The sequence below is a fragment of the Marmota monax genome, unplaced genomic scaffold (assembly GCF_021218885.2).
Source record: "Marmota monax isolate L192 unplaced genomic scaffold, Marmota_monax_Labrador192_F-V1.1 WCK01_AAM20220418_F8-fsc00142, whole genome shotgun sequence".
Taxonomy (NCBI): domain Eukaryota; kingdom Metazoa; phylum Chordata; class Mammalia; order Rodentia; family Sciuridae; genus Marmota; species Marmota monax.
In genome coordinates, this window is record NW_026692025.1 from 983,890 (window position 1) to 1,000,240 (window position 16,351).

The following is a 16,351-nucleotide window of genomic DNA, read 5'->3' on the forward strand; positions in this document are numbered from 1 at the left end:
GATTCATCTTTTTAAATCTTAGAGTCAAAGAAATTGCTAATAGTACTCACTAACTTTTGAATTTGGATCATTTGGGTTCATTAAGACATTTAAACAGTTTTGCCAGCTGAGGTTATCATTGATCTTTAGGAGCAGCATAAAAAACACAGTATTCTGCAAATAATCAAGTGGACAGGGAAGTCACAGAGGAGTCCTTTTTTTTCTTCCTCTCTGAACTATATGCATGGCAGAAGTGGGTCATAGGTTTCTGCTCTGGTGCCCCAAGAGGCCCAGAGACCAGCCCTTGTTGACGTGGTTGATTGGGGATGCGGATGAAGGCAATAAGTTCCACATGCTGTGCTCCCGTTGGATCACAGAGTTCTTTCGGTGGGCGCTCTTCCGTGGCCCTTGCTACTCTGGGCTTGGGCTCTGCCATTAGCACAGTCCTTTGGGCCCCTGAGTGAGAGCGCCAAGGCGCCCTGCCCAGGGTCCCCAGTCACAGCACTTGCTCGAAGGGGCTTTCTCGACTTCGTTGCTTGCTTTTTCCCGCCGTCTAAGACTGCGTGCAACTGCTCCTGTCCCTTCCCCGGGGGCCTTGGTGGCCGGAGGTGGGGGTCGCAGCGGCCTCTTGGAGCGGCGCTGGGCGGGCGGGCTTTGGGCCCGCCCCGCCAGCATCCCTGGCCCGACTTCCTCCTGCTGCAGGCGGCCGGCCCAGCTGGAGGAAGCGGCGGCGGCAGCGGCCACGATGAGCACGGGCGACGCCGTGTGCACCGGCTGGCTGGTCAAGTCGCCCCCCGAGAGGAAGCTGCAGCGCTACGTGAGTAGGGGCGCTATGCACCCCTGGCCTTCGTGTCCTGCTACCCTTGCCCGTGCAGTGGCCGCGCCAAGGCCACGGGGAGCCCCAGGGCTCTGGGCGCGCCAAATGCAGCCGCTCCCAGAGCCCTGTCTGCAGGCGAGGCCGATCGACGGAAAGCGAAATTGCACGTCGAGCCAGCGTCGCGGCTGTGCCCTGCAGCGGGGCAGATCCCAGTGGCTCTTGCTTGTGGGTTTCAGCGGCTTTGGACAGTTGCTGACCCTGGCAGAGGGAGGTGGGTTGGGGCTGAAGCCTCAGGCACAAGTCCAGGTGCTAGAGAGACCAGGGAGACATCTCCATGAGTGCTCCTGCCTCTGGCGGGAAGTGGATCTGATTCCCATTGCCCAGCGAAGGGAACAGGGCAAGGGATAGGGAAGTGGACAGCAAGAGGAAACCTGCCTGGATACAGCAGGCAGGGAGGCTCCTGCATTACCCTTGGACTCTAAGGAGCCATCTCTCATTTAGTTATCACTAGGGACATGCCTGTCTACAGTCTTCTACATAGTATGAACTCATTTCTCTTCGTGTCGCTTCTCAGCTTTTTTTTTTTTTAATGCTGACACCGCATTTTTCTCGTCCAGCAGGAATGATTGACTTTTACTATTATGAAATAAGGGACACTTGGAAAAGCACATCTTCCTACACATCCTATTACCGTCTTTAATTATGCTACTAACAGCTCATCCTGAGAACTCAGGATAAGGTCTTAAAAACATTCTGCTTAAAGACCTGATTGCTACTGAGCTTGTTCTTCAAGCAACTAGGAAGAAACACTTCAGTCCTCTGGGAGCAGCATATAAATAGATATTAGAGCTTTAAAAAGTTTTTGGTTGGGAGTAGCCTGATGGATCCATCTTATTCATAATTTCTAATTTCTTGGCAACTGTAGAACACTGGGGTGGGAACAAATCCACCCATGCCAGCGCCGATCTGACGTAACCAGGGCCAAATGCCTGTTCAGCCTGGTGCTCTTGTCTATAGCTCTCAAACAGCTGTCCCTTACCTCAGCAATATTTTTCATTCCCACATTTAAGAGCACACATTGTATGGAAATTGAAGAGACAAGATCACAAAGAAAACTTAGGTAATGTATGAATACTTCTAGAATTTGTGACAGGATCTTTTCCTGAAGTACAATTTTTCACAGACTCTTTCTCCATTCACCCTGGGAAAGACTCCTCACTCTTTGGTGTCTTTGAAAAGATTTTTGTTGTTTGCACCTATGAGCAACATTTTAGGAGAATGTTGTTCTACTTAGCATATAGACAAGGTAGATAGATAAGCAGTAACGTTTCTCTGATTAGCCACAAGTATGTCCCTGCATCATTCTTTTTGAGTCCAAGAGTCCATAAGAGCAAGGCTTATATCTCACTGCTTTACCTCATCCAGCTGCTTCCCTAACTGTGCAGTTGCTTAAAGTCTCATTAACACTAAAAAGAAACAAGAGAATAAAACCTATTTCTACTCTCATGCGCTCCTTTTTCGATGTTTTTAGAGCATGGGTCTCTGAAACACACCTCAAAAAGAAAAGTCGATTTCCTCTATCATTAAGGTCTGCAGGAACCCTTTTAGCCACTAGATGTCGATCGTGTGTCACTTCCACGGGCCTAGGCAGAGCTGTTATTCACTAAGGCTTTAAAGGCTTTAATTAAGCTCCTGTCACAACTAGTTTCTCCTTCCTCCCATGAACTGGGCACCAACTCTTTAGAGGTTTTGTGCTGGGAAGACAGAGAAATAAGACTTGATCCTAGTCCTCAAGAAGTTCATAATCTAACATGTTTAACACAATACCAACCAAAGCTAGTGGCACAACCAGGACAATAATTCAGTTCTTTGTATTGGCAGGTCAGCAAGCAGCACTGCATCAGTACCACAAATGCAAGCTCAGTCTGTGTTTAGGCAAAATGGTTAGTTCAATCTAAGCTTGTACTTCATCCACTTCATTCCATTAGCCAAGGCAACCAAAAGTTATTCTTGCTTACTGATTTTTTAAAAGTTAGTTGAATTTTTTCTTTTGTAATTTTTGTTTTACAAGTAATAGAGAGATTTATTCCTACAGTAAAAATTCAAACAATATAGGAATAAGCACAAAGAGAAAGTCCCCTCTTCCACCATCCTATCTTCCCTTTGCACCCCTTCTTATTCCACTCCCCTCCCCGGGGATAACAGCTGTTAGCAGTGTAGTATCATGCTAGAAAATTTTCCAGAAAATATGTAACTATTTTGCACAAATGGATCACTTTATGGTAATTGTCCTGCAGTTTGCTTTCTTCACAATAATTCTGGATATTTTTTCCAGGTTAGCACATATAAGTTTACTTTGTTTTTCTTTTAGACCATTGCCTTGTGATAAATGTATTATCATAACTTATATTTCCCAATTGACAAAATTTGATTTACTTCTATTTTCTCATGTTTAAAGAATTCTATAACAATCATAACAAACTTATAATAGTTCATACTTATTGACTGTTTATAGCTGTTGGTCACTATGCTAAGGGCTTTACTTGTATTGTCTCTGGATACAAGTTATTTGTTCTGTATGTAATTCACAAATATTTTCTACTACTCTGTAGTCTTTTCACATTCTTTATAGTATCTTTGGTAAAACTGGAATTTCAATTTTTTTATGGAATAAAAACACCATTTTTTCTTTTATGGATCATGCTCTCATTGTCAAATCTAAGAACACCTCACCTCCCTATGATTCTGAAAAATTTCTCCTGTTTTTCCTAAAATTTTTATGATTTTACATTTTATGTTTAGATGCATCATTCATTTTAAGTTAATCTGTAAAAGTTGTAAAGTATATGTCATGGTTCACTTTCCTGCATATGGATTCCATTTGCTCTGATGCCACTTATTGAGTTGACTGTTTTTATTCCATTGATTTATTTTTGCAACTTTGTAAAAAAATCAATTTATCACATTTAATGTAGGTCTGGTTCTTGATTCTCCAAGTCTGTTCCATTGAACTATTTGTTTATTTTTATGCCAACATCATGTGATTTGATGACCACAGATTTATAATAATTCTTGAAATGAGATAGTTTAGACCACCAACTTTGGTTTTCTTTGTCAGGGTTATATTGACCATTTTAGGTCCTTTGTTTCGGTCAATTTTAGAATTAGTTTGACATTTGATTTTGTTGCTCTTGTATCCTGTATCCTTGCTAAAAATTACTGATTAGTTCTAGGAGCCTTGTTTGTTCTTGGAACTTGCAGTATGGTAAATGTTGCATAGAAATTATAAAAACAGAGATCCTTTACTGTTTCTTGACCTTAGTATGTCATCTGTAGGGTTTTTGTAGGTGTCCTTAACAAACTGAGGAATTGTCCCTGTATTGCTAATTTTGTCAAAAAATTTTTTAAAAATCATGAATTTGATTTTGTTCAATGATTTTCCTGCATCTATAAAAAAATAATAAGCTTTTTTTCTTTATAGCATGTTACTAAGGTAAATTATACTGATTCATTTTTTAATGTTGAACCAGACTTGAACTCCTAAGATAAACTTTACTTGGTTGTAATGTCTTATTCTTTTCATGTATTGCTGGATTTGTTTTTCTAATATTTTGCTGAAGATATTTGTGTCTCTGTTAGTGGGGGACATGGGCTTCAGTTTTCCTTTTTTTGTGCTGTCTTTGTTAGGTTTTGATATTAGCATAATGCTGGCTTCATAAAATAAAATGGGAAGTGTTCCCTCCTCTTTTTTTTTTTCTGAAAGATATTGTACTAAATTTGTATTCCTTCTTCCTTAAATGAGTGTTAGAATCCACCATTTAACCATTTGGGACTGGGCTTTTCTTTGTGAGAAGATGAACTATGAATTCCACTTGTTTAACAGATACAGGGCTAAACAGATTACTTCTTGATTGAGCTTCAATATTTTGTGACTTTCAAGGATTTTTTTCTATTTCATCTGCATTCTTGAATTTATTGGCATTAAGTTGGTCATTTTCTCTTATTAGTATTTGCAATGAGGGCTCCTTTTCCATTTGTGATGCTGTAGTTTATGTCCTCTTTATTTTTTCCCTAATCAGTTTTGTATCTTTTCTAAGAACCTGTTTTGAGTTTCATTGATCTCTGCTTGTTTTCTGCTTTTGATTTAATTGATTTACCCACCTATCTTTATTATCTCCTTCCTTCTAATTGTTTTGGGTTTAATTTTATCACTTCTTTATCTAGTTTATTAAAGTGGAAACTTAATTTACTGATATGAGATCTTTCTTATTTTCTAATATAAGCATTTAATGCTACAAACTTCTCTCTAAACGTGGTTTAAGTGCATCCCACAAAATTGGAATTGTTATGTTTTAATTTCATTCATTTTAAAACATTATTTAATTTCTGTCTGAGGTTTACTTTTTGACTTAAGGATTGTCTACAATTTTTTGTTTGATTTCCAAATATTGGGGGATTTTCAAAATTTCATTGTTATTAATTTCTAGCTAAATTTCATTATGATCTAAGAACAAACTATATCATTTCTATTCTTTAAATTTTATTAGGTTATATTATGGCACACAACATAATTTCCCTTATTGAATATTATGTATACACTTGAAGAAAATGAGTTTTCTATTATTGGGTGGAATGTTCTAGAAATTTTAATTAAGCCAGCTTGGTTGATAGTGTTTTCAGTTCTTCCATATCCTTACTGATTTTCTGCTTACTTTTACCATCAGTTACTAAGAGATGAGTATGAAAATTTCTATCTGTAGTTGTGAATTTGTCCAGCCCAGTTCCATTTTTATGTCATATATTTTGATGATCATTTGTTACATACATTTAGCACTATTATTTTCTTGGGTAACAGAAATCATTTTGTTTATTTGTTTCTATAACTCTGATGTTATTCTTTGTTTTGAAGTCTTGCTTTTTTATTCATTCTTACCTTCTTTGTTTTTGCCTTCTCCTGAGTTAAATAAGCATTTTTATTATTACACTTGTCTCCATTACTAACTTACTATTCATAACTTTTTACAAATTTTTAGCAGTTGTCTTAGAGCATAAAAAGACATCTTTAATTAAGGAGGTTTTCTTTAAGTAATGCACTACTTCTTGAGCAGTGTGAGGCCCTTAAAGCAATATAGTGCCATGTCAATGTCATGCATTGTAAATACTAGAAACATGATACGTTGCTTCTAATTTTGCTTTAACCAATCAGTTTTTTTCAAGCAATTAAAATGAGAAAAATGTATTTTGCTTATTTCATTTCCAACACACTTTACTTTAGGCAGGCTCAAGTTTCTGCCTGTATTATTGCTTTTCAGTGAGACTTCATTTCGTGCAGCATCCCCAGCAGTATTTCATTGTTGGTTTTACTCCTTGCACTTCATAGAATTTGTGGAGGCAAAGCCAAGAGTGCAAACCTCTTCTACCTATGGTCCTTAAGGGCTTCACATTTTCTTTCTAGACTACACTCAGCCTCTACCAATTCATCAAGTATGCTTGGTGAATTCTTCTTACTGGTATTTGGTAGTCTCTGACCCAGATAAGTATGAGCTTGGTTCTAATCTCTCTCTGAAAGCTCCTGTTTCTTTCCAGATTTAACATGTATATGTTGCACTGCAACCTCAGGTTATTTAAGATCATGTTTATTTGGTTAATTGATTCCTCTATTATTATGAAATAATAATAAAATAATGTTATATAATTGCCAATTTTTAAAATTTAAACAGCCAATTTCCTTTTTTTATATTCTTTGCTCTGAAATCTGCATTGTTTGATACTAATACAGCCATTCTAGCTTTCTTTTTTATTAACGATATGATTTTTATCATTTTACTTTTAATTTTTCAGTGTTTACACTTAAAGTGGTTTTCTTATAGGTAGCTATAGTCAGTCTTGCTTTTTAAATCCAATCTGACAATCCTTTCCTTTTATTTAGACCATTGCATTTAATTTGACTATTAATATCATTGATTTTCAATCTCTTATCTTGCTACTTGTCTCATTTATTCTTTGTTTCCTTTTTTCTCTTTGTGCTCTGTTTCAGATCAATTATTTTTATAATTCCATTTTATCTTCTTTGTTAGCTTTGCCTTTTGTGTTTAATTTGAAATTATGGTGGTGGCTTTAGAGTTTTAGTATACACTTTAACTGATCATAGTCTGCCTCAAAGTAATATTATATCACTTCATGTATTGTATATAAACTTACAAAAGTATACTTCAATTATCCCTCTCCCAGACTTTGTGCTTCTGCTGTTATATATTTTACTTCTACATATGTTATAAACCCCACAATAAATTGCTAATTCTTTTTTTTTTTTTTGCTTTAAACAGCCAATTGTCTTTTTTTTATTTTTTGGTACTGGGTATTGAACCTAGGGACACTAAGTCACATCCCCAGCTCTTTTTATATTTTATTTAGAGACAGGGTCTCACTAAGTTGCTTAGCACCTCACTAAGTTGCTGAGGCTGGTCTTGAATTTGCAATCCTCCTACATCACTGGAACTACAGACGTGCCACCACGCCCAGCAAAACAGCCAATTATCTTTTAAACAGATTTTTAAAAGAAGAAAAGTGCATTTATGCACATATTTACAAGATCTGAGATTCTTTCTGTTCATCCATGTTTCCCACCTGGAATAATTTGCCTTCTGCTCTGTAGGTCTGCTGGTGATGAAGCCTTTAAGCCTTTGTACATCTGAAAAAGATATTTATTCTACCTCAGTTTTTAAATTATTTTTTTTGCTGGGGAAAGGAGTCTTGCTTAATTTTTTTTCCCTTTGAGTATTTTACGCATGTTATTCACTGTCTTCTCGTGTGTATTATTCCTTTGCACATAACGTGCCTTTTTTTCCTCCAGCACTGTTAGTATCAGTTTGGGGTTCGTTGAACTTCTTGGATGCACAGATCTGTAGTTTTTTCTTAGCAATAATAATGCTTTAAATATTTATTTTCTCTCCCATCTCTTTCCTTTTACTCGGAGATTCCAATTACACCTATAATAGACTGCTTGAAATTGTTCATCTATCTTTTTTCTGCAGTGTCTACGATCTCCTGTTAATTTTATATAGTGTATCTTTCACCTGAGACCTTTCATTTTTCATATTGTGCATTTTAATCTTTTACATGTCTCCTTAATATTTTCATGATTTCCTCTACCTTCTTGAACATGAATTACAATCTGTCAATGTTCTTGTCTACAAATGAAATGTGCACAACTTCTTTATAGAAATTAACCTGTCCATATCATTAGAAATTTATCTTAGGGACCAGGTTCCTAATATTTGTAGCGTTTAATACATATTTTCTAGCATGCAATGTTGTTTCAGTCAGCTTTGCATAGTTTTGACCATATTAACCTAGAAGAGGCAAAGTTTATTTTGGCTCACAGTTCAGAGATTCAATCCACAGTTGGCCGAGTTCATTACTGTGGGCCCAAGTTGAGGCAGAACAAAAATGGTAGAAGGATGTGGCAGAGAAAAGCTGCTCAGCTCATGGCTTTTCAGGAAGTAGAGAAAAGGGGAGGGGGCCACAGGGAAGACACACACTTCCAGGGCATACTCAAAGTGACCCACCTTTTCCAGCCATGCCCTACCTGCCCACAGTTACCACTCAGTCCATTCAAACTAGGAAGGACTGATTAGATTATATCTTTCACATTCCAATCATTTCACTTCTGAATATTTCTGCAGAAACATAGGAGCATTTGGGGGACAGTTCATATCCAAACTATAAAAAATATTTTACTAATCTAAGGTCTTCTCTACTTTGTGCTCAGCTGGTCTCATCAGTATGATGTCATTAAGCATAGTGATTTCAAGTATGATGGTCTGTGAGATGTCTAAAGATCACTGTCCGCACAGGCTAGATGAAGTAGTAGGCAGCAGAGTTCACAGCCTTGAGGCATAATCATTATGATGTACTATTTCTCTGCCAGTTGAAAGTGGACTGCACTGCTGACTCTGCACGTTGATTAAAAAAAGATAAAAGCATTTGCAAGATCAATAGCTGCATACCGGGTGCCAAGATGGTATTTGTTTGATCTAGTGAAGAGACTGTATCTAGAAAAGCAATTATAATTGACATCAACACTAGATTATGTGTATGATAATATATTTTCCAAGATCCATCCACCTTCTTGCAGGCCAAACAGACATGTCAAATTGGGTTGTGGTAGGAATCATTCCTTCTACATTTTTCAAGTCTTTGATAATTTCTGTAATTCTCTGAGGTTACTTTTCTTTTAAATGCTTAGTTGTAGATGGATACAATACCTTTATTTTATTTATTTATATTTAAATGGTGCTGAGCATTGAACCCAGTGCCCCACACATGCAAGGCAAGCATCCTACCACTGAACCATAACCCCAGCCCTGCCGTATTGCTTTTGAATTACTATTCTGGTAGTGGGTGTGGGGAGTGCTGGTGACTTTTTCTTTTTACTATCATAACCGTCCCTCCACAGGTAAGAAGACTGATGTGGGGATTTGATCAATCACCAGGGATATTTGTTCCAATTATATATTCAAGGATTGGGGAAATGATCATAGATCCCCTGAGACCACTCTGAGATGGAATTAAGTCAAAACTTTGTTACCTGGCATCCCTAAATTTGTGTGGCTTGTTTGCCGTCATTCCCCACTCCCATCTCCAGCCCCAGATAGGAACTGCTCCCTATAGATGCACTTTTTATAGAAATGTCTTGATTGGAATCACATTGTATATGCTATTTTGTACCAGTCTTCTTTCTTTAGCATTGACCACACAGTAGCCAGTGCATTTTATGAAATTCATTTAAGGTGTATGCTGAGGCTATTGGTTGGAGATTTTTCTTATTTTGTAATATAGACATTTAGTGCTATTAATTTTCCCTCAGCACTGTTTTAGTGGCATTCAACAAATTCTATTATATTGTGCTTTCATTTTTGTTCACTTCAAGGTATTTTCTAATTTTCCTTGTGATATCTTCTATGACCTGTGAGTTATTTAGAAGTATATTACTGAATTCCAAATATTGAGAGTTTCAAATATCTTTCTATTTTCTTTTTTTAAAAAATATTTATTTATTTATTTATTTTACTTGTAGTTAATACACAATGGCTTTATTTTATTTATTTATTTTTTATGTGGTGCTGGGGATTGAACCCAGGGCCCCCTAAGCAAGCGCTCTACCACAACCCTGAGCCACAACCCCAGCCCTCTTTCTATGTTCTAATTGTAACTTAATTTCTTTGTGGTCAGGCAACACATTTTGTATAATTTGAATCTTTTAAAATTTGTTGAGACTTGTTTTATCACCTAGTATATAGTGGTGACAGCCAGCAAATGAGCTGGGGAAATGTCCCAGCATCAGAAGACAGCATAAAGAGGTGGTCTTGGTATTAAGATAATAGGTAAGCTATTGGAGACCAAGTCTCCAGATATGTCTATAGTTTTCTCTCATACTTATTATCATGTGTGTGTCCTTTATCTGATGTTCTGATTGGTAGCTATGTTTTCTGTTTTTAAGGACTTTTTCCTTTTAACATCAGTATGCCTATACTTTCTGGATATCTCACCATCCTGTGAGAATTTTTTCTAACATGTTTAGTATACTCTGGCTTCCTCCATTATATCCATATCCATATTTAGGGGAACAGGTTTCTAGAAAGAGGGAACAACAAGTGCAAAGGTCCTGAAGCAGAAGGAGTATATTTGCCATATTCAAGGAAGAGCTTTTAAAATTTAATTTGGTATTCTTCAAACATTTGATAATTCTTGGGTATCTGCTCACATTTGTATTTGATGGTATAGAACAGTGGCTCTCAGTGGAGGAGGTATTTTGCCCCCAGTCATGATGGCTGTGTTTAGCAAAATAAATAAATAATGGACCTATAAGTCATCCACTTAAATTTACATTTCAGGTAATAAAAAAATTTTGGAGTGTAAGCAAGTTTAGTATAAGTGTGTCAACATTTTGGAATAAGGGAACATTGGAAATTTTTGATGTTAAAACTAGTGGTGAGGGTGCTATTGGCACTTCACAAGTAGACACTACACATGCCATTAAATATCCTATATTACAAAGAATTCAGGCCAAAATGTCAATAGTGCGAAGCATGAGAAATTCTGTTCTACATTTTGAACAGTGAATTTCTTCAGGTTAAATGACAATCCTGTTGACAAATATCCTGTTTCTGGATCTGGTGAAAAGGAAAGTCAAGGACCTGGGTTGAACATACTGGTGGCTTGTTTCTTGGGTCATGTGCCCCACAGTAACTGGAAGTCTCTATACTCAGGATCACCCCCTAGGGTAGCTCTTCTCCAGGTATCCCAGCTATCCCGGGAGAGCTGGCGACCACAGCTCTCTAATCAGCTCAAGAAAAAAAAAATTCTGTGTTTTGTCTAGGTTTTTGTCTCCAGAGGGAGGGAAGTTATTTGCAACTTTTTACATCCTAGGTGTTTCTAGCCTCGTGCTACTATAAACAATATTGTGGTGAATATCTTTGTACATTGGTATTTGTGGTCATGTGCAATGATGCTTGTAAAAACAATCTTAGAATTGCGGAATCAAAGTACAAGTGAATGTACAATGCCAATAGTGCATGAAAATGCTTGTGCCTTGTTTACTCCTCAAATATACTGCATTATTAATGTTTGACCTTTACAAAGTTGATAGATGATAAATAGTATCTTATTTTGATTAAATTTCTGTATGAGTGAGGTTGAACATCTTTTCATATATAAAATCCATTTGTATTTCTGTTTCTATAAAATCATCTTAAATGCAATCTCAATCTTAAATCTTTCCTTAGGTCTGCTTTGGGGGAAATATTGTTAATCTTCCTTGTCAATTAATATACCTCTGCTCAGTTTTAAAATTGTTGTAGAAGAGGTAATACATTAATTCACACATTTCAAAAATTTTTTACAAAGACATTTGCAGGTTTTTATTCCCCCTTTTCCTACATAAATGAGCTTGCTCTGTACACTATTTAGTACCTTAATCTGCCTCATTAAAATTTGCCCTAGAATTATTTCCATGTCAGTAACCAGAGACCATCATTTTTGACAGCTGTAGATTATTGGGTTGTGTGGCTATACCACAGTTTATCCAACCAGTTCCCTATTTTGGACACCTGGGGATTCTATTCTTTTTTCTTATTTTTAAAAAATTTTTATTTGTTCTTTTTGGTTATACACGACAGTAAAATCTATTTTGACATGTTTATACAAACATGGAGTATCTTATTCTAATTAGGTCTCCAGTCTTGTGGATGTACACAATGGTGAGATTCACTGTGGTGTATTCATATATGAGCATAGGAAATTTATATCAGATTCATTCTACTGTGTTTCCTATTCCTATATCCACTCCCTTCCCTTAATTCCCCTTTGTCTAATCCACTGAACTTCTACCCCACCCTGCTTACTGTGCATTAGCTTTCACATCTCAGCAAAAAGATTCAACCTTTGGCTTTTGGGAACTGGATTATTTCACTTAGCATGATAGTCTCTGGATCCATCTTTTCTTTTGATATTATAACTGATGTCATATGAATAACATTTTGTTTGATATTTTGTGTTGCCAAACTTCAAGATTCTTGCCAAAAACAAATAGGCAAGAAGTGATATTTGTGTGAAGGTTTAATGTAGTTTTTTTTTAATTTAGAAGGAGGTTGAGCATTTCTTCATATGTTTCTTTTCTGTGACCTGCATGCTCTTTCTTCATTGTTGTTCTTTTTATTCTTAATTTTTGAGATAAAGAATTGTGCATAGTTTTTCCTAGTTTGTCATTTGTAGTTTGACTTTGCTTAAGTTGTTTTTTTTATTTCTGTGTGTGTATGTGACAAACATATTGTATCCAGTAAAAGTTGTCAATATTTTATTTTATAGTTTTTAGATTTTAAGTCATGGAGGAAGAATCTTTTCCACTCCATGATTATAAAGGAATCTGCCTGTGCCTCCTTCTAGTGCCTATGTGGTTTTACTTTATTATATTTTCTTTAGATTCATGATCAATTTGTACTTTTTCTTAATGCAGACATAAAAGATGGATCCAATTTTATTTTATTTTCCTAACGGCTATACAGTTGTCCTAAAATTACTTATTACAAAGTTCACATAAACATGTTTTCTTCACACTGGCATGTATACATTTCTTTTAAGTTTATACCTAGAATTTTTCAGTTTTGTTATTTATATTTGAGGCTTTTCCTCAATTATATCTACTAATTGATTGTTGTTTGAATATACAAAGCTATTGTTTGTGTCTTTCTCTGGGTTCCTTAGAAAACAGATCTTGATCCAAAGCTTACTTGCAATATGTTGTTGGGATCATAATTCCAGTGCAGTAGGAGTGATGGAAAAAGGGACAAAGGAAAGAAAATGCAAAATAATGTTACCAAATTGACCTCAGCCTCACAAGAACAGAGCTAGTTGGGTTTTATTGGATGTATTTGAACAGGTTCTGTGGACCACTGTACCTCAAAATTGTCTTTTGCTGCAAGGAAAGAAGAGAAATTTATGTACCAGTTCCTTCGTGGCTCTTGTCTCTTATTGTCCCTCTAAATAGTTACTGGGAAGACCAGACTCCATATTCTGCTTATCTGAATCTAGAAGTGGTGAAAGGAGCAAAGCTTTTGAAGGTTATTGTGGTTTGTATCTGGAACATTCCCCCAAAGCTCATGTGTTGAAAGCATAGTCCCCAATGCAGCAAATTTCAGAGGTGGAGCTTTTAGGCAATGATTAGATCATAAGGGCTCTGACCTCATTTAGTGGATTAATCCTTTGATAGCTGAATGGACTACTGCAAGGTGGGATCTATATGGGAGAAGTAAATCACTGGGGGTTACCCTGGCAAGGTTTAACGTGTCCCTACCCCCTTCTTCTCACCTGCTCTATTTCCCACCTACCATGAGCACACCATTCCATCTTGATGGGCTGCCTCACCTGAGGCCCAGAGCAATGGAGTCAGCCAACCATGGACTGAACCTCTGAAACCATAAGCCAAAATAAACTTTTCTTCCTCTAAGTTCTTTTTGTCATGTATTTTTGTCACAGTGATGAAAAAGCTGACTAACACAAGGATTCAGTTGGGATAGGCCTGGACATAGGAGCTTCTGTGCTTCTACCATGGCAGATACGATAAAAGAAGGTATTATCTACAGGGAGGATAAAGTAACCAGAACATGAGGGGCTATCAACAGAGGCCATTGCTGCCCATTAAGGGAGCAGCCAAGACCAGGAGGGCAGGTGGAACCAAATTCAGCTAAAGGTGCACAAAATTGTGACCAATATAATTTCCGCATATAAACACCATATCCTCTTACCTTGGAACTTTCTTGATATTTGTAGTAGTTCTTCACTTGATTCTTTTGGGTTTTCCACATATACAATCATTTCATCTGAAGAGAACTAGTTTCACAACATTTTTTTTTCGATTCTGATGTCTTTTTTTTGTCTATATTAAATATGTTGGATAACACCCCTATGTGAAACAGTATTATTGATAGTGGGCTATCTTATTTTGATCATATGTATATATGTCATATTAGAGAAATATTTCACTGATTCCTGTATTACTGAGTGTTTTTTAACCAGTCATTATTGAAATTTATCAAAAGTTTTTTTCAGTATCTCTAAAGATGATCATATGATTTTTTCATTGAATTTAGTAAAGCAATGATTTCTGTTAATAGATTATCAAATATTGAAGTACATTTACACTTCTGGAGTAAATTACAGTTGATTGGGTTATTTTTAGTTGTGTTATTGAATTATTCATGCTAATATTTTATATTTTATTTTTACATCAATATTTGTAGGCATGATTGCTATTTGGTTTTATTTTCTGCACAAACTTTAGCTGATTTTTCACATAAATATTATATTTGGTTGATATAAAACTTTGGTTTTTGTGTATTCAGATCTTTGTCAACTTTCTCTGTTTCTTCTTTGGAAATTGATCTGTTTAGTCTCTCTCTCTCTCTGTGAGTCAATTTTGGTAAATTACGCTTTTCTGGAAAAAATATTCCTATAATCCTGGTGTTCCAGTTCTTCCACATATGATTTAAAAAATGATTCCTATGAATTTTATTTTTTATTTTTTCCTCCCCCACCCCATTAATTAGGTTTTTCAGTAGTTTTTCTATTTTTTATTTTTGTTTTTGTTAATAAATGGCTCTGTGTTTATTAACTAGTCCTATTGAAATATTTTTGAACTCTTTAATAACTTCTCTCATATTTATTAATTCTTTTCCCCTAGTTGTATATTTTAGAGATGAGGAAACTCAAACTGATTACACATTCTATGTAGATGTTGTACCAGTCAAGGTTTTAAGTGGCAAGCAAGCTGACCCTAAGTGGTTTAAGCAGAAAAGGTGCTTATCAAAATGATATTGGGTAGCTCACAGAAATGTTCAGAGGATGGGAGAAGCAGCTTTGAGGTTAAACAGCCAGGAAAAAACACCCCAAACCACAAGTCAGAACTAGTGGTGGTGAGAAATCCGCTGCCACGACTGCCTACTTCTTCCTTTCCTCCTGTGTCAAAGGGAGTAGGTTTGTCTGAGTGATGGCCCTTGTCTGTAGTATTGTCAAAAGCCTACCAAAGAGTCTGTAACTCTGTGAATTAAATTGAAAAACTTACTGCCTCCATCACATCCTAGATAAAATAGTACAGAAAGGAAAGAAAAAGATGATTACAAAGTGTCAGAGCAGCGCAGAACAAACGGATCCATGTTCTCCTTTTGCTTGCCAATACCTCAGTTGGTCAGGGCCACATTTTGCCCAGCCATTTGTTATCTGGACAATTCCAGGGACAGGAAAGTGGTTCCCAAATAATTGTTCAATAGCCTTGGTTGTGAGAAATTGGTCCTAGTGTCACCTCTTGAGAGAAAAACAGAACACATCTAGTTCTTTTTCAGTTTTAGAGCCCTACAACTATTCACTCCAAATGTTAGCAGTTTGTTCAGCTATTCCTTAGGACACAACAGGATTCTGAATTTGCTCACTGTCCTGTCTATCTCTTCTGAACTCAATGGGTATCAGAACTGAATAATACCAGTTCTCTGACCTAGACAATTCAGGGCTAAGCAGAGCAGGATGATCACTCCTCATCTGGATGCTATGCTTCTGAGAAGGCAGCTGGAGATTCCATTAGCTTTGTTCTGGCAGCCACACCACACCGTTGACTCACACTGAGCTTCCTGTCAAGTGAACTTACTTTTCCTCTGTGTTTTGCTAAGCTATCTATTCTCCAGTCTGTTTTTGTGCACTGGTGTTTTGGATAAGTCCAGGAACAGTACCTTATTACTGTTAAATTTCATTTTTTGGCAATTGGTTCTTCTTGTCAGTGTATGAAGATCTTTTGGGGTATGGAATAAAAGATCTAGTTTGGGGGCACATAATTAAGACTAGTACATTCAGGCCAGGGCCTGCTTTTCTCAGCCAACTTCCAGTCACCCCTCCTTCTCAGAGTTCTGACCAGTAGGGAAATGACAAGAAGCACAAGATGAGGCAGATGGAGGCAAAACAGCTGTTGCACTACTGAAAAAAAAAAAAAGCTGAATTGGAGAAAGCCAC

At 36.7% G+C, this 16,351-nt stretch overlaps 1 protein-coding gene across 4 annotated transcripts in view; it reads left to right on the forward strand.

The window, feature by feature from the left end:
• The first annotated feature begins 662 nt into the window (after window positions 1-662).
• Window positions 663-16,351, forward strand: part of Gab3 (GRB2 associated binding protein 3) — a 63,704-nt gene continuing 48,015 nt past the window's right edge. For all 4 annotated transcript variants that reach the window (XM_046452518.2, XM_046452512.2, XM_046452525.2 and 1 more), the window contains exon 1: window positions 663-796. In XM_046452518.2, coding sequence (XP_046308474.1) covers window positions 725-796 — 72 coding nt within the window. In that variant the 5' untranslated portion in view covers window positions 663-724. The remainder of the gene's footprint in view (window positions 797-16,351) is intronic.